This window comes from Misgurnus anguillicaudatus, chromosome 15 (assembly GCF_027580225.2).
Source record: "Misgurnus anguillicaudatus chromosome 15, ASM2758022v2, whole genome shotgun sequence".
Classification (NCBI taxonomy): Eukaryota; Metazoa; Chordata; class Actinopteri; order Cypriniformes; family Cobitidae; genus Misgurnus; species Misgurnus anguillicaudatus.
Genome location: NC_073351.2, coordinates 12658355 through 12678177, shown reverse-complemented (window position 1 = coordinate 12678177; position 19823 = coordinate 12658355). Strand labels below are relative to the sequence as shown.

The 19823-nt window shown below is 38.4% G+C and overlaps 1 protein-coding gene across 6 annotated transcripts in view; it reads left to right on the top strand.

The window, feature by feature from the left end:
- The window catches only part of kirrel3b (kirre like nephrin family adhesion molecule 3b), a 214101-nt gene that overhangs the window by 177272 nt on the left and 17006 nt on the right, over positions 1-19823 (top strand). For all 6 annotated transcript variants that reach the window (XM_055174430.2, XM_055174432.2, XM_055174433.2 and 3 more), the window contains exons 6-9: positions 5254-5359; positions 12829-12977; positions 13131-13258; positions 14731-14857. In XM_055174430.2, coding sequence (XP_055030405.2) covers positions 5254-5359; positions 12829-12977; positions 13131-13258; positions 14731-14857 — 510 coding nt within the window. The remainder of the gene's footprint in view (positions 1-5253; positions 5360-12828; positions 12978-13130; positions 13259-14730; positions 14858-19823) is intronic.

Below are 19823 nucleotides of genomic sequence, written 5' to 3'. Positions count from 1 at the left end.
GCGTGCTCTATTCCGGTTCAAGTGCCCATATAAGGACTTCCCCTGTACTTCCTGCACTGAAATTATCAATAAAAGAAATAAAGCGTGTGAATCTTTCATGTTTGAAAAAACTGTCAGAAACTTGTATGAACCCTGATGAAGTGCATTCTGCACAGAAATTGAGCATGAGGAATCCAACTCCAAACAGTGTTAATAAGTCAGAATGCATGAAATAGCTTCAACCCCTTTTAAGTTTAAGATAATTCGGTTCAAGAACGATTCACTAACCAATTCGATAAAAGATTATAAGAGTCATTTGTTGACCAATTAAACTGCACTGGTAATGCTAAATGTTTATAGCATACATGTTGCATCCAACCAGTAGGCTACATTAGAAAGACGGTCCAGTAGTCTTAGCTATAACAAAACTGCTTTTGTAAATTCAAAAGTGCACGAAATACAGATACTGAAAAGAAAGCAGATGCTCCAAAACTCAGTGTGAGATCTCTGTGTCTGCGCTGTCCTCACTGTGACACAGATTCAGTCGAGTTATAAAGAGATTATACCCCCCCTCCTCTCGTTGATACCAGGCCATCATCACTCTCATTCTCACTGAGAACAGCTGGCTACAGTGACCCAGAGAGAATGGAAATCAAGCTTTAAGAAAAGGAGAGGAGCCATTTTTTTTTGGCACCACCCTCATAACTCTGGGGAAGTTGGCCGATTGTTCAAACCCACCATCTGCTCTTCACTTTGAACTTCCGATCAAAAGCTGTCATCTCACCACTGGCCCCTCCCTCCGTTTTATTTTATATAATTTTTTTCTTTATATATCTCCTCTTCTTCAGTGGCATTGTTTTGCAGGCTGTCATTGATGCAGTCCTGCTTCAAACCTTTGTGCTCTTACTGCTGATGAAGCTGAAGAACTGCGGGAGCTGCATATTGATGGCCTGTCGGGTTTGACTCGGCCCGGAGAGACGACTCATGCATTTATACATCAAAGTGACAAACAGACTTCCTTATTAAGACACTGTCTGATGATAGATTGGGGGGGTCATGGGGGTCTTTTCTTGCTGCTGACAACCGTCCTCCTGGGTCTGGTCCTTTAAAATGACGTATTACGTGTCCTCTAGGGCTAAGTGTCCGTCTAAAGGCACTCATTTCATTATTTAAGATTGAATGTTAATAGGATTCTTAACTTTTATAAGTAGTAGACACTTGATGGCTCTTTTATCCCTCAAGGGTCACTCTCAGAAGACTTTAAGTGGCATCAAAGAGAATCATGATATGCTTCAAAACAGCTAAAGCACAAATTGAATGATAAGACCCAGTAACATTGCCAGACAAGTGCAGTGTTCGGTCCCGTGGTGATGGACTTCCTGTTTTCTACAACAACAACAAAAAATCAGCCTACATAATGTAAAGAACATTCTGTGAAAATATAACATTGATATCTTTAATATTGACTGAGTAAGCTCATGTTTTTTTTCGCTCAGTCAATTTTTAGATATGCACACATGCAACCAATAGGCTGTGCGAGCGTAAACACACCTCTCTCTCATGTGCACTCACCTCAGTTCCAATTAGCCGTTGCAAATGCATTACACGTATCCTGCTGGTAACCGGGCAGCTCACGGCACAAATCAGTTTGTCTTTGGTTACACCAAGGTGTCCCGTGGGCCCAGGAATGAGGTTCGGTGTCGTTCAGCCAGAGAGCAGCCTGGCACAGGTGCGTGTCTGTGTGTCAGAATGTGTGCGGCCAACAAAAGGCAACACTGGCGTAGGGCGACACCTGGGTTGACCGCCGGGACGGTGCTGTGCCCAGCTGAGCTCCTGCGAGGCACATGCTGGTCTCCAGAGGAAACATAGGCCACATGCGCACACATTGCACAACAGCAGTGAAATGAGACTCCAGCTGAGTCAGTCCTATTCCTCAAAGGTTCGCTGATCTTTGTTGTTGGAATAAAGCAGCGCCAGCACAGACTAATTTAGTCCTACATTAGTGTAATAAGACACAGAAAACATTGATGTGGAATTGCTGGCTCCCAAACGCATGACTGGCACAAGATCTGGTCTCTCTCTCTCTCTTTCTGTATCTCGCTCATCCTCTGCTCTCTCGCGGATGTTGAATCGCTGATGTGTGCTAGCTGCTTTGCTTCTGTGCTTACCACTGTCCAGTGTTGGTTAAAGCACAACAATTAGGTCTCTTCTTTTTTAACTGTCCCTTGAGACTTGTGAAGCTGTTTGTGTTGTATTTTTTTCAGCTTTTACATGGCCAATGTAAAACTATGCATGGCATGAGAGAATACAGTTTGTGCAGCTTTTACATTACATGTACTGTACATTTATGCATTTAGCAGACATATTTATCCAAAGCAACTTGTAGTCGCACTTAACGTATACATTTTATACATTTACCTAACACAATGACCTACTAACTAGCTATATGGACATACAGTACATATGATACTCTATATAATATTTAACTTATTCCCAGGCCCGGATTAACAAAGTGAAGTGCCCCAGGGTGACCAAATTTTAAGTGCCCCCCTCCCCAAAATGTTATACATTATATTATATATCTTATATTGAGCTCTAGTCATTCAGGGCTCCAGACTAACTTTTTTTTATTAGGAGCACTGAAGCCAGTGTGCCAGCTGAAAATTTATGGCACACCTTAAATCAGCCTGCAATGCAATTATTCACATTTTTCCAAAATAACTACATTGCTGAAAAATACTAAATAGACTTAACTATACAGTTGCTGCACATGTCATTATGCACACTTGATGACACTTTTAGAATAGGCAGTTATGAACCAAAGAATCATACAACCCCCTTATTCTAGGCATAAGATACATGCATATACAATAAGTTATAATCAGATAGCATACTGTAATGAGATGAGTGGCAGGGAAATCTACATACTTGTATCCTTTAGACGTTTCTCATCTTTTATCCGGTTTTCCCTAACTGGTCCCTGATGTCTGAAACCTTTATTCTCATCTATAATGTTGTTGGTGTTAATGTAGGCTAAAAGTTCTCCCGCTCTCTTTGTCTCTAATCTCTGCAATGTTTAATTTTAAATCCGTGCCAGGGCGTCTTCTCACGGTTCTGAGTAAGATGTTTTGACTTTACCCGGGCTGTGTAGACCCATCGGTACAATCAACCGAGCGCATGGTAACATAAAACGATATACACGTCATGCAAATGAGCGTTTAAAACCCGATCGCGCATTCCGTAGTTTTGTCACGGGTGCCGCACAGGCGCGGGCACTTGTAAAAAAAAAAAAACAGGCCGTGGTCTGGAGCCCTTGGTGCCCTCCATTGCCTGGTGCCCCAGGGCACTCGCCCAATCCTGTCTATGGATAATCCGGCCCTGCTCATTCCCTCCAGTTGCCCGCTAGCATTTTTTTTATGATTTTCACAAGTTTTACAAAATGCCTACCAGAAAATTTTTCTTTAAAAAACATACAAATATATCAAATGAAAGAACAGACCCTCTGCTTTCAAACAAACAAACAAAACAGGAAAAATGTTTCATCATATCTTTAGTTTTTTCTTTGCTTATAAACTCTTAAATATTAAAAAAATATATAAAGAAAAATATTTTTCTTTAAAAATAATAATTGAAATAATTGCATTTTTGAAAGATTTTTGTCAGAGATCAGATTCAAAACGATTATCAAAACATACACAGAGTTTAAAATTAATAAATGACATTTTGGCTTCAGTTTTTTCATAAATTGGGTAAGTGCCATCTAGTGGATAATCGCGGTATTGCAGATTGACATAAAAATTCATCAAAAAAAGTAATAAAATTACAGTAACTAAATACTTAGTAACTAGACTAAGTATTTAGTTACTGTAATTTTAATACTTTCATCTTGAAAAGTAAAGTAAGGGATTACTCTTTTTTCCAGTAATTTAATCGCAGTTACTTCTGATGTAATTGCACTAAACATTGTATATGGACTGTAGAACAATTATATATAATACAATAGTGGATTTAACATCAAAATTTAAAGTCTAACATTATAATGCATGTTTTTATGTATCCTTTGATGAGTTAATTACAGTAATGGTAATACTCTAGGGTAGTTTCTAATTCTCTAATTAACTGGTTGGTTATTAGCATTAATATTACTGAGATATTGGCTGTTTATTAATACTTAAAAAGCACATATTGATGCCTGGTTCTACATCAATTCTAGCCTACATCCTACCCAATACCTACCAATACTTAGACTTTAAATACTTAAACTTTACAACTACTTTACTAAGTATTAATAAGCAGTAAGTAGGACTATATTAAGGCAAAAGTATTTAATAGTAAGAGTTTGTAAAAAGTGTTTATTTTACGAGTTGACTAATTCATATGAAGTGAATCATACAAAAACGCACAATTATTATAAAAAACAACATTGAAACCCAGCCCCTAACTCCTACATCACTGGGGTGAAAGCAAATCATACAAAGATGTACGACTGTTGTCGTATGAATTAAAACAAATTAGCCCACTTGTAAAATACGTATGAATTTCCATGAGGTTGTGTTGAACTATCTGTTTTATAATTTTAGTAAATAATTAATGTTTTTTTATATATATATAAAACTGTCTAATATAATATATCTGTTTTGAAATTAAATTTGATTATTAATGTTTTTTAATATATTTTTATTTTATTACATATTACATTGTCATTATTAATATTAGAATTTATAGCCACGGTGTCACAGAAGTCTCCGAAATCCAAAACTTTTTAAAATAATTGTAATTATTTTGTACCGCCTAATTTATTTCTTTGCAGAAGGTTTTTTCCTTCGGTACAATTATACGTGATTTGGTTAAAGAATATTTGAAAAAGGCAACATATTTAGTCAGGTAATTAGAAATGAAAGAAAAGATATTAAGGTAATGGCTGCATAAACTGTGTGTTTGTTATTAATATCCCAATTTAAATGCTGTTATGCTCCGTTCTTTCTTGTTTTAATTGTAATTGAATGCTTTGTGATTAAAGCATTTCTCCAATTAGTCCTCATTTAAGAAGATAAAAGGTGTGATGCTCATTAGTTTACATACAGTGCTTCTGTTGTTTTGATCTGTTCTCTGATTTTAATGCCTTTTGATGTTGCCGAGTTAAAATGCTTGTAATTATTTCATGTCGTTTTGCCTGATCAATTGCTCAGATAATAGCAAAAGTAAATTTTCTGCTGTTTCGGATGACAACAGGTTTCCTAATGCATCCACTCTGTTACTTTTGCCTTTCTGCAGATTTGCCATTGGTTAACCTCTCTGTGGAACCTCAGCCTGTTCTGGAGGGAAACCTGGTAAAGTTTCACTGCTCGGCCAAAGCCAATCCACCAGTCACCCAATACAGGTAAAACACCAGATTGAGTTATTTGTTACAAATAGCACCAAAAAGCCTATTTAGCTATTCATGCGTCATACAAATCAATGCTGTAAATTCAAATGTGGTGGCACAACAAGAACGTCAAATCTCATTGGTTCTCAAATGTCATGTGATGTAACTAGCATTAGAAAGCTTGGAAGTGCCATGGTATTTTTTAATATAACTCCAAATGTGTTCCTCTGAATATGGCATGAGCGAATTTAATGTTTTAAGACTTTAATGAGTCTTGTGAGGATGGTTAAATAAAACTGACTGACACATCTGTATTACGAAAAATTTATTTAGTCTATATTGCATATTATCAACTATTTTTAGAACCATCTCAAAGCAGAAATCCACTGTTTTGGCAACCATTCGCTGCATCGTAGCCAAAATGAGGACTGTGGGTGTCACACAGGGCATTCAAATCAAAAGAAAGATGTGTGTGCCTGACACACTGATCCAATATCCAAGAATAATGCTTTCTGTCCTCTTCAAACGAATGAACATGATGATACAATACAAGCTATTTATTTCCGTGAGATGTAGCATTGGCCTTGCAGAGGACCAATAGCGGGCCGATTTGTTAGAACATGCCTTTCTGTGTGGGGTTTAAAACTAGGTGAAAAATAAAAGGACTAAAATCAATAAAGAAGGGAATTGCACTGCAATGAATCGAGCTGGACTGGGGAATAAAATGGATGTACAACATAGTTGCAGGTGGACAAACGGTGATGTTTCTTTTGGATAGATTGTGGCCTTTTGAAATGACAGATGCTGGAATCAGGCACGCCCGCGTTTGATTACCCATCATGCCTGGGGGGTTAGCTTCTTATTTTTTTTAGGAATGGAGAAAACATTGTCCATTTCGGTTTTGCACTTGAGTTACAGACAATGAAAGTGGCATAACAATATATCCGAATATGTCAGAATGTCACAAGACTGTCAGGAAATGTATACACATTGTATTGACTTCATGCAAGATGTCATGTTACCTGCATGCAAGATGTCATGTACTGTCTCTACGGATAGACATTAGGATGTGCACCTGTCAGAGTCTATATTCTGAAGGACAGGACAATAATGTGAGCGTCTAACATGAAGTTCTCAAGATTTGAAATTGTAAACTTTCCAGACAGGTCCTCTCTGTGATGACCATATGCTTTTCTCTCTCTCTCTCTCTCTCTCTCTCTCTCTCTCTCTCTCTCTCTCATCGACAACTACTGTGTGCCCTGTACCAAATGCTGACATTGATCTGGAGGAATTTTGTGGCATCTCGCTTGCGAATTTAATAAGTCGCGTGATTGACGCGTGCCTTGATGACTTTCACTGTGGGAGAGCAATAAAAATTTCAGAGCCAAAGTCTGAATTAATGATGGCTTTCCTACAAGGACTTACGGGCCGTAGTGCTTTAAAATATCCCTGACATTAACATGGGGTAATTTTGTTGCCCATTGATTGAGAGACTGAAGTAGAAATGCTATTATCGAGTCTCTGACATAATGTGGCGTGGTGAAAAGTGGTAAGTACCCGAAATCATGTGCATTCAGATGGATCATTGCCGGTCTAGTTCATTTCATAATATGAGAGTAGGAAAATATGTGGGTGTCAATCCGGAAAAAATGCTACGTCTCATAAGAGTGAACACAGCATTTCTTGGAAAACCTTGATGGTGTCTCTGTAAGTTTCGATATATACAGTATATTGAATATTCTGCTAGTATATCGCCGCTGCACGATGAAACTCACGTATGTCCAAAACGGTTACTTTTCAGGAAGTGAAAAAAAACATCGTATTTCAAAAGCAGTTGAATGTAGCGTTGTCATACTTGGTACAGGATCTTTACATGTAACCATATTCTTGCCAGTGTAATGATATAATCCACATTTGACCAAAATTGAGTTTAAATGGACATACGTGCATATTTTACAGTAACGGTGGTCGATACGCGTTCTTCCGATCATTAATTAGAATGGCCAAGTCACGTTTCATATTGACAGATGAATACGCTCAGTTTATTAAATAGCTTACGTCTTAGTTTATTAAATACGATTCGTTTATTTAATATTAATTATAAATTTATTAAATGTCTCTTGCAAACTATGAAGGGACGATGAATCAATACACTGACCTGGTAATGCTAGACAGATACTTTGTTTGCACAGTCCTACTGTAATATTGTCACTCCTAGACGTACGTCTGGCATCAGGGGGGAAACGTTTACCTCGATGAAGGAAAGTCATTGTCTCACCAGACTATGTTTATTCGGCTATCCAGTGCTGAGCTTTGATGAAACTTTACGAGACCGGCGAGATGCTTCCACAGGGCGGGAGATACGCGGCGTGATTGACAGCTTTGACACCAAATAGATATACGTGAAAATCAGAAGACATGAACTTTTCATTGGCCATTTAGATATGTGAAGCATACTGAATACAGAAATGAAACTGGACATTCAATCCGTCAAAAAATCTCAAAATCTGCAAAATGGACATATGTGGTTTTCATCGGACAGCAACAATATATTGCTATATTGAAGATATATGCTATTATTATAATTGATATTATTTTGTCTATCTTTTATTTATTTATTTATGTAATTTGTGTTTAACAACCTTTATTGTGTATTTTTTGTTTATGTAGCTCCTGGACACGTTTACTGTCCAATCATCATCATAACAACTATGTTTTAGTTGTTGTGCAAGCTGGTTTTTGCTGGTTCAGGAATAGTTTTGTTGCATATTTCTACAGTTTTTGAGGTAACTGATGAAGGTTTTCATGGCGGGCTAATGGCTTTGCTCATTGAGTGTTTGATGCGCACACGCAGTTTGGTTGTTTGTTTTCCATGTCCGTGCTCCCCAGCGACACTCAGAAGCAGCCAGACATGATTCATCGACCACGAAACGGCACATGAAACACTAACCAACAGCTGCAGATGCAGTCGATATCTCCAAACAGAAAATGAAACTCTGGGCGGCTGTCCCGAGCGGTGATAGCGGCCAATGAAAGGCCATGTTGTGATGGTATCATAATGGAGTGAACAGCAGCTTTGTTATAACCTGGAATGTGTGCGTGGCAAGATTCCAGACTGAGAAGACAGACTCACCATCTCCTGCACATGTCCCGCTCAAATGAATATTGAAATATCAGCTGTCCCAGTCCATAAAAAAAACATGAATCCATCAAAATCCAATTTGTATAGCTGTTGATTGCACAGAAATATTGTATGTCTATCATAACCTATCCAAATGAACCACCAGAGACAAACATTGTGTTTTGGCTATTTTTTATTTGAAACAATATGTGAGGGTAAAAGTGGAATTGCTGGACCTAAAACTTCTCCTGAGCATCAAATATTCATTAGATGTTTACGATTATTTGCTGCCTGCCAGTATAGGATTTTGCAACATTTGTGGTAAATGTGAGCTTCTTTATTGTAGGTTTTCATTCACTAAAGTAAATGAAACTACATAAATATGGAGATTTGAGATACCACACATCATCATAGTGGTGGAAAACATTGTAATATTTTATAAATATGGGAATGTGCCTTATAGGAATGAAAAAAATGTTGTACCGCCTAATACCATCTGCCCTACACTCCAGAATAATACAGGTGAACTAAAGTTTACACTGTTTTGAGTATCTGTTTGATCTCTATTGGGAGATCACATTTGATTTGTTGAGAAGATCCTGACTTAAGCCCAGTGGAGTCTCTGTGCTCATGGATGTTTTGGCTCTTTCGATGTGCAGCACTGAATCCCTCAGCTCCGGCAAAGCTAACCCAACATTTGGGTCTTTCCTGCAGGCCAAACCTTCCAGCTTGGCACCCAGTGGACTTAAAACTAACACATGTGGCTTCTTTGGTCTGTACTGTCTCAGTTTTGTTCTGTTAGTTTTATTGATAAATATTCCACACTAACATCAATGTTGGTGTTACTCTGACATATCTCCATGTTTGCCTATTGACTACTGCCCAACAAAAAGGCTCGTAAGGTTGTTGCTCCACAATCTACCCAGTCTCACAAAATTATGTTCCTAGTCACGTAGTTTTTTTATTCTTTTTCTTGATACTGAATTTCCGTAGTTTCTCGTGATCGTATCACAAATTTCTGTTTATGTGTCATTGTCACGCATTGGTTACTCAACTGTTTTTTTATTTTCAAACCATTTTTGTTTCGGTTTAGGGTTAGATTTGGTGTTTGCATTAGGATGTCACTTAAGGTATTTGTTTTATACTATTTTTTCTGATTAATTTTTTTATATTTTCTAAATTTTAAAACATGGTCACCTGGCTTTAGGGTTAGAGTTGGGTTTGGGTAAGGATGTCATTTTATGCAAATCTAACCCTAAACCGAAGTGAAAATGGTAAGAAACTAGGACAAAACAGTTGAGTAACCAATACGTGACAATGACACATAAACAGAAATTCGTGATACGATCACAAAAAAATGCAGAAATTCGTGACAGTTTCACGGAAAAGAATAAAAAAAAATGACGTTACTATAGGTACGTAATTTCATGTGAATGGGCTGCCACAATACTCTTACCGCTACACCATAATTAAAAGGTAAAACAAAATAAATGTTCACTTCACAAGACATGCTTAAAAACAATGTTAGTTACATTATATGAAGAGCTCAGATGCAAAAGCTGGTAAACGCTCTGTCAGAAATGATATAATGATATTGAGCTAAAGCTCTCGGCACATATAATACATATAATAATATCAAATTAGATTATATATAATTTCTCAGGCCGTTTAGAAATGCCAGTTTGTCTGCAGAGATTGTTTATTGCCAGAACTATTTTTAGCAAAGTCCTCTAAATGCAGGGAAGAACGACGTGCATGTACATTGTTTACTCGGTTAAGTGAGGTTTACCGAATATACCGTATTTTCCGGACTATAAGTCACACTTTTTTCATAGCTTGGCTGGTCCTGCGACTTATAGTCAGGTGCGACTTATATGTCAAAATTAACATGAACCAATATAAAACATTACTGTCTACAGCCACCAGAGGGCGTTATATGCTGCTCCTGTAGCCTTCCCCTGAAAAAAATAATTGAAACTGTAAACTTAAAGACAACTGAGGAAGACTTAACACAAACAAAATGCCTCTAAAAAGAAAATCCTATTTTGCAGATTAGAAACTGCAATTAGTAAAATATGCAGCAAAAAACAAAAAAATCTAAATAAATGCGACTTATAGTCCAGTGCGACTTATATATGTTTTTTTATCCTCTTCATGAAGCATTTTTTGACTGATGCGACTTATAGTCCGAAAAATACGGTATTAGGATATTGACCAATTTTTTTTAGCCTTTTACCTTTTTTCAGAAAGGGCAGTGAAGAGTTTTTTTTAAATGCCCTTAAAGAGTTTTGTATCTGAGCTCTTCATATGTTCCTTTAGCGCAGTTGGTGAAGCATGGCACTAGCAAAGCCAAGATCATAGGTTTTCTTTTCTCAGACAGGACATGGTCTATGCAGTGCTATGAAACCCATTCATTTCAATGGCTTGCCGCGCAAGGACGGTTTGTTATTGTGTCGACCAAAGAGAACAGGTCAAAGTTCAAAATAGTTTAACTTTTGTGCTCACTCTGTGACGATTACCCCCATGGCCAATAGAAACAGGGCATCCATCTTGGCTGCGCTGAACCCAGCGGTGAGCGCAGGGCACACCGTGTCCTGTGTGAAAGCTGCATCAGTGTGCAAACAAACGAATTAAAAGTCTTTGGATAAAAGCATCTGCCGACTGCATGAATATAAATGCAGTTACTTAAAACAGAAAATATCTTGATAATCATTCTGATAGCTTCGTGTAATTTGCAGCATAGTCGATCATCTGATGTGATAACGTAGCAGCTGCTACAAAATGCTTTGTGTAATTTATGCAGTACATTGCCACGAGAAGGAAAAACTCCACCTGGTAGACGTATACCAGGTGACTGCGGTTGTAATTGCACATAAATATAAAGTTTCACAGCATCGCATATTCTCTTCCCTCAGAGCAATTATGTCGAGGACGAAGGCGACACGTGCACCCGTCTGTCCCGATTTGAATATTTTTCGAAGCCCAGGTGCGCCCGTGCAGATTTAGCAGACTGTCTTCGGAGTCGCTTCTGTTAACAACACGAAACAACGATTCTCGAGCAAGCGAGCTAGGCCAATTACAACTCCTCTCCTTTCTTATTTTAATTTAGTCAGGAGGGAGACAGTTATCGTTTAAATGACACTCCATCGGGACCCACAGATGGTAGGAGTTAGTTGCAGAGGTAATGAATTGTGCGCTCTCTCCCACAGAGCAGGTGAATTGTGGGATTTTGGCACCAGTCTAGCAAGCTGCTTTGAATGTACTGATATGTAAAACTGCCTTTGTAAAACGCTAATTCTCTCTGGCACTCCACAGCCAGGAGTTACAGGCTATTGAAAGTAACGGTTCATTGAAATATTTACCCATGTGTCAAACTGTGACACCCGCTCTCCATTGACACTGGCTTGTACAAATTTGTCCCATCGTGGATGCCAGCAGCGAACAATCTACTGCCACAAAATAGACAGACCAAGTGACATACTCGGTCTGATGTATTATTTTGACAGTATAAAAAAAATAGGTCCTGCACCTTTGTCGCAAGGTCCTTTTGGCATATAGTGGTTTTGTGCAGGGGGCAACTTACAGTACTATTAGGCATTTCAAGGTTTGTTTTTGCCAGACTGGCTCCATTCTGGATATAATGGGACACTGTGTTGTTAACTCGGTATCCAGGCAAGACACATGCTGAAGCATGCAGAGATATCTCACTTCAATGATTTGTCACATAAGTGTCATCATTTGCTCGAAAAAGCGGGCTTGGAGACACAGGCTCCTCGGGAAGGTGCTTGTCTTTCTTGCTAGACATCTCTAACCATCTACAGACAGGCAGCTATCATGCTTCATTGATGACTATGATAGAAACAGATGGATTAGAAGCCAGGTCTTCCTGTTATTGCTATGGTAACCTCTAAATCGGGTTCCACTTTGCTTTGATAGTGAGTCTGGCAGGATAATGATAGCTCTTTCTCTTCCATTATAAAGAAAGTTCAACTTATAGAGGTTTAATGCATTTCTCTAGACGCGCGGATGTGAAGCACATTAAGAAAAGAACTTAAGGATATGTATCGCATTATCTTAGTCGGCTAGGAAGGGTTCAGATTTAAAATTAAGTGTACTGTATATAGTGGAAGACATGGATAAGCTGTTAATGCAGGAACGTGTTCTTCTTCCAATATTACGGTTACCTAATAACATCCTACAATATGTAACCCAATCTGTGAAGCTGAAGTCATTTTTTGGTGATTTACTGTTTTAAAATCATCTCACATTATGTAAAGAACATAATTTAAAAAAATTAGATTATGAGCCTTTGGTCTAGATTTCACAGACAAATTCACATATATGCATGTTTTGTAACACACAGGTGGGCAAAAGGAGGAAGTGTTATAAAGGAAGTGTCTGGAGACACCTATGAGGTCATCGTGGACCATTCGTTCTTCACAGAGCCTGTGTCCTGTGAGGTCACCAACCCACTAGGAAGCACCAACATCAGCCGCAATGTGGACGTCTATTGTGAGTCGTTTTTATTTGTTCATAGTTTGGTAGTTTGATATCCATACTATACAGTCATTTGTTGGTGCCACCGATTTCCAGTTTAAACTAAACATGCCTAAAAATGTGATTTCTCAGAATATACTGTATTTAATCATTTGGTTATTTTTCCAGTTGGTCCTCGGATGGCTGCGGAGCCGCAGTCTTTACAGGTTGACCTGGGATCGGATGCGGTGTTCAACTGTGCCTGGACAGGAAATCCATCTTTAACTATTGTATGGATGAAGAGGGGCTCTGGAGTGGTAAGTTGCAAACCTTGATTTGAGGTCAGATTTACTAAGGGGCTGTTTACACTTGGTATTAAGATGTGTTTTCATAGATCGGATCACAAGTACCCGAGAGAGACAAATCACGTTTACACCTGGTATTTAAATCCGTCTCTTTTGTCCACTTTTGACCGCTTCTGTCCTGAATACTGTGAGGGGGTTGTCTGTGAGACGGTGGGCGAGTCTCTCCGCTGTCATTTAAACGCGAGCGGGAGTAATTATGAGTTTATATGGATGCAAACTAATATTATGTCGGCGTCCACTGCTTGTGTTGTAAGTAAACATGCTGCACAGTGTTTTGTACATGCATATGTTAGAGCTTTCTCTGAATTTTTTGCGCAATTGATCAACTTTCACACGCTTGCAAAATGAAACTGTTCAGCCGCTTTAGTTTTATCAATGAAAGGCTAAAAATAGTGCCGTTCTTTGTGTGTTCGCGCCAGAAGTCAGAAAAGACGTAAAACATTGTGTTTAGTATCTCAGTGGCTGTTCGAACACATTCAACCACATGTGCGTTTACACTACAAAAGCAATCCGATCGAAAGGGGTTTCGACTACAGAATGTGGTTGAAAGTGGTCGAAAGTGGACGAGCTCAAAACGTTTTGAACACCGTTTACACCTGGCATTAACGTCGTCCACTTGTGATCCGATCGATGAAAACGCATGCCAAGTGTAAACAGCTTAAGTTTGAAAGAGTATGTTAGTCACCGTCATATCATTATAAATCTTTATAACTTTCTGTTTTTGGTAGAACACTTTCTAAAAAATATGTTTTTTCGATCAAAAATAAGAGTGAATGAGAACTAGTGCTGTCAAGCTCCAATATTGCCAAAAGCTGGGTGAACTGTTTATTTAATATTCAAAATAAAACAATGTTTTATCACACAGACCTATCACCTCATCAGCATCCTATTTTAGGAGCTGCATGATACTTTGTTGTTTAGACAACATCGTTCGACGTTTCATCCGTTATTTTAAACATCAATGTTGTTTTCTTCATAATAAATCTCTGATCTATTAATAAAATCCTGTCTATTTCTGAACATCTTGTGGGCAGCGTCACAACATAGCAGGTCATTTTTTATCTAAAGACAAGGACAGAATAGCATGCAGACAGTGTTTATATTCAGCGCCGTACACGGATGCCAAGAGAAAACATTAGGAGTAGCCACAATCCTATTACTCACTGAAGGATAGTGACACAGTCCTGTGTTTGTCTCTGGCACCAACCGAGGAAAAATTCAGCTTGTCTGAAAGTGTCTCATTTCTCTCCTGGCTGGCTATCACCCACCATTTCCCATGTTCAGACAATCTTCCACATCTGACCCAAATTGGATTTTAATAATTGAGAAGCCGGGCCTTTTTCAAACCTTGCTGCCCATTTGTGAGGTTTGATTTGTTTTGACTCCGGCCAGCTTCTTTTTAACGTCTTGATCTTTGCCCACAGGTGCTAAGCAATGAGAACATCCTAACGCTGAGGGCCGTCCGGCAAGAGGATGCCGGGAAGTACGTCTGCCGTGCGGTAGTTCCTCGTGTCGGTGCTGCGGAGAAGGAAGTCTCTCTGACTGTAAACGGTATGTTCGTCACTCCCCCAAAAGCTCTCACGGCCAATAAGAATATGACTAGACGTTTTAACGGGTGTGGCTTTATGTCTGGGAAAAGCAAACTATCCAATGATAACAGAATAAAAGGTGACAAATCAGATAATGGGTTATTTAAAATTTGGCCTATTTCGATGTTGGCGCTAAAGTTTGACATTTACTTTCATGTTTGCTTTTTCTGTTGGCTAATGCTGATTATATTCGACTGCACTGAGAAGATTTTGGGCTCTGACAGCCTAATGAATGCGGCAGAATAGCAGGAAACTGGCTCTTCTCAGATAAATGACTTCATTACATCCGCTTGATATTCAGGCAGCGTGCATTAGCCACACGACAACTTTCATTCGCAAAATCCAGCGCTCTTTCTCTCCAAATCTATTTGCCACGGGCGGCAGATTTGACGCGGGTTGAAAATAAAAGAAGTTCAGCCAACGTGACAATTGTGTTTGCATTGAATGATTCCTCTAGCAAATGAAGATTCACTAATGCGGTTTGGTCCTGCCAAATGAAAGAAAATCAATAACGAATTGTTATGACTGATTGTATTAATATGCAAAGTTAGACATTCATTTTAAACCTACAGAGAAGTCAGGAATTACAGAAATTACAGTTGACATCCGCTCTCATCAAGTACACGCTGTTCTTGATGGGGAACGCAAATGATATCTCTGCCTTCTATTCAGTCTCGATTCCTGGAGAGCGAAAAATAAATACCATCATGTTGTTTGTTTTTCCGCTAGTGGGAAGATTTATTGAGGTTTGTGACAGGAACTAACGTTGTGTCATGGCATCTTTTAGTATTAACCCATTTATAACAACATGAGAATTAAACGAGCAGAGGCATCTACCAATCTTGCATTATTTTGGACCATCTATAATGCGTGTTGAAGCTGATGTACAGTATGTAGACAAGTTAAGAAATGGCTTTTGTTATAAATGATGAGCTCATCTTTGCATAGGTTTCTATGGTACTTAATAGTTTGTGCACATTACAGATCTACACTGACTTTAAAAGCTGTAGAAGTACAATGTGTCCCCGTAAGTAACTTTGGATAAAAGTGTTTGCCAAATGAATAAATGCAATGTAAACCATGTATAAATATGTATGTTTATCCAAATCATTTATACTTTGGAATCAATATGGGTCCTTATTATTTGTTTATTTTATTTCATTTCCATATCTTTTCACACCTCTTGACCTGAATGTGCCTTTGACCTATTAAAGAACAAGACTCTTTTGTGTCTTGTCGATAACTGGAGCCTTTTTGCTCTCAAAGCCACAAGAGGGCCGCAAGCTGTGTGCTAACTCATTTCTGGATGTGAACACAAGAGTGCTGCACGGTAGAGTTGAGCACCTAGCGTGGCTTTTGATGTGGCAACATGTGGCGCAGACTCTCTCGTGGAACCGTGCTGATTGTTTCAAGTTCAGGTGCATTTGGGAAATGAGGCCGATCACATCTTCCTCATCAACATGCGTTCCTGATGAGCTGCTGCATTTCACAGCGCTCTGTTTTAAAGCCTTGATCAGTGAGGGAAAAAGACTAAAGAAAAGCAAGTCAAGTCTATGTTAGCTCTATCATTACTGAGTCACAAACAAAGCTAATTTATGCTAACTTATGAAATGCATGCATTTGGATGTAGTCAATATATACTGTATGTTTTCCTATTCGTGAGTCACCAGAACACAGAGTCTCTACAGAGACTAAAAATACAAAGGAGTCTCAGGATTCTCCCAGGTCCAATATAATTTAATTATAATCAAATAGCTAGCAGGGGACGCCGTTAGCAGAACATGCTAATGGATGCACATTGGTTTTTGCTTTTTGTTCCCCAGTTTCTAAGATAGAAATCTTTTTTCTCCATGTCTGGTTTGCGCAAGAGTAGGGTGTGATATCTAAATGTGTTAATATGCTGCTATATTTTTGATCTTCACTTCACATGTTTGTTTTTGGACTTTAAATTTATCTGTATGTGTGAGCATGCATGTGTTTATGTACTGTATGTGTATGTTGGGGTTAAATCAATATAAAAATCTGACTTTGGTATTAGCTGCTGGTACCAGCCTTGGGCTACAAATAAATAGCATTGGGAAAATAAAACTTGAGTTGTTAGATTTAATAATTCATTGTACATCGTACATTTTCACGCATAAGTGGATTTAGTTACAAAGCAAAATAATTCATTGGATGAAATGTGTACTGGAAAACGCATGTATATCTTATCAAGACAGAGCAATGCACCTTTGCAATAAATAAAAACAGCTTTCTCCAGAATGTGCATACATACATATACAACAAAGTTGTATGTAAAGTCACCTTGCAATTTAAATTAAAAACTTTTTTTGAGATATTGTAATGTTTAAACCTGTTTTAACCTTATTTTTTTTTATTCATGTGCCCTCATAATCTTTAATCAAAAACGTTAACCTCGAAATAGTCTCTCTTGACTTCCTGTCATTAGGAATGACACGAGGGCAGGGCTATCGGAGACTTATGTCAGTTGTGGCTAGAAGGGATACAGCTACGGACAAAATCTCATGAAATCTCACCGGATGAGCGCTATTTATAACCCTAGCCCCAAACCTAACACTAAACCCAACATTTCATGGAATTTAGGCTGTAGCTGTATCCCATCTAGCCAGAACTGCTGTTTACATCCTAATCCCAACCCAAACTTAACCCTTAACCCAACAATTCACAAGATTTGGGCTGTAGCTGTATCCTATCTAGCTAGAACTGCTGTTTACATCCTAATTCCACCCCAAACCTAACCCTAAACCCAACATTTCACAGGATTTAGGCTGGAGCTGTATCCTATCTAGCCAGAACTGCTGTTTACATACTAATCCCACCCCCAAACCTAACCCTAGTCCCAACATTTTACAGGATTTAGGCTGTAGCTGTATCCCATCTAGCCATAACTGCTGTTTACATACTAATCCCACCCCCAAACCTAACCCTACACCCAACATTTTACAGGATTTAGGCTGTAGCTGTATCCCATCTAGCCATAACTGCTGTTTACATACTAATCCCACCCCCAAACCTAACCCTAAACCCAACATTTCATGGGATTTAGGTTGTAGCTGTATCCTATCTACCCAGAATTGCTGTTTTATATTAATCCTACCCCAAACATAACCTTAAACACAACATCTTGTGAGATTTGGCCATAGCTGTATCCCATCTAGCCAAAACCACTTGCTCCTGTAATCCACCACCACTGACTGCAAACTGGCATTTAAATCTGCCTCCATTTTGTTAGCAATGCTAAACTTTCAGCTGTCCAATAAATTCTCGATCAAGTCCCGTCCTACATTTTCTTTTCTCATTTCAGAAGCCGCTTCAGTTGGATATACATCATGATCAACAATCGCTACTTCCATATTCGCTAACCAATCTGCTGTCTTTTGTACACAGAATATATTTTATACTTAAGCTGTTATTCACTGGTAATTTTCAGCAAAAGGAAATGTAAAACTCATCATACAAACCTAAATGTTTTGCACCACTATACTTTTTATCCACTATCCCAGAACATTGCTTGACCCTGCTATGTTTGGCTGGATGGTAGAAAGTTTGTGTTTTGCTAGAGGGGTGAAGACATTGAGCACAGGTGAAGCACTTCAGGGAATCTCAAATGTTCTAACAAAAATGGGTTGATGGAGAAAAATAGGGAGTTGAGTTCCCAAGGTAAATGTAGAGAGAGCTGAAGACCTGAATTTAAATTCACATATAAATTGAAGTAGCCTTATGGTTTTTACAGTATACTTCCCAAGATGCAACCTTCAACTCGTTCTCATTATGGGATCTGGGGTCAAGAGGACACAGATACTTATAAAACTGGGTTTGGTCCCTTTGTAGTAGTATAATGGAAATACATAGCAGCAGTGACGAGGTGAAACACTCAACCTCTCGCATGTTTTCATCTACTGCCACCCAATAGCTGTTTCATTCTGCCGTTTACGTACATTCTGAAAGTATGATAATTGCAGAGATGATTCGAAAACACATTGTGTGTGTGTGGTTTTGATAGCTGTAAACTCATTATCGGGTTAATGGAATACATTTGTGTGTTTTGTAGGTTCAGTATCCAGCAGAATTGTATGAATTCAGTGTAGTAGTGGGATATATTTGGGTCTGTTGCTAATTTTGATGTATGTATGTTTACCATATTGAAACTCAGAGAGAACAGCACGCTTTTTTGGATGTTTGTGCACATACAACTATGTACTGAGAGACAATGAAATGTAAAATACTCTAGTGCCTTTATGTAGGGCTTCTTTTTTGTTTTTTAAACATTTTCACAGCCCAAGAAAATTTGTATTCCACTTTCATGCCAACTTGCAGATCAAGCAAGAAGACAGAGATCACCACAGATTAATGATTTGGCAAATGAAAGCTAGTGAAATAAATGGCGACAGTGGTGCGGAGAGAAATCTGTGGTGCTTAGCGCAAGTTAATAATGTAACTACGCTAAACCCGTATTTTCAGAGTTAAGCTTAATCGAACAACGGCGTGGTGTTTTTCATTATGCTAAATCTTCTTGATACATTGTACAGTAAATGATTCAGCGATGAATAAGAGGATATACATGTGAAGCAGAGACAGTAGCTGACAGAACTACTTGTAGAAAAATCAATAGAAGAAATTGCATTGCTCAATATGGCAGCTATAGAAAGGAAATTTAATTTAAAGAACAGAAGCTTTGCCTATAATATTGACTTGCACTTGATTTGTATGCTGATTTCAATTCAGATTTTAAACATAAAACTATTTTATTTCAGTTTAGAAAAGAAATCTCGTCTATTTGCTGGTTTTATATAATGGTCAGGCTTGGATATCAGCAAAGGCCAACTAAACAAACACACACAAACAAACACACACTCCGAGCTTTATCGTATCCTATTCCGGATTATGATTTTGTAGACGCAGGGTAG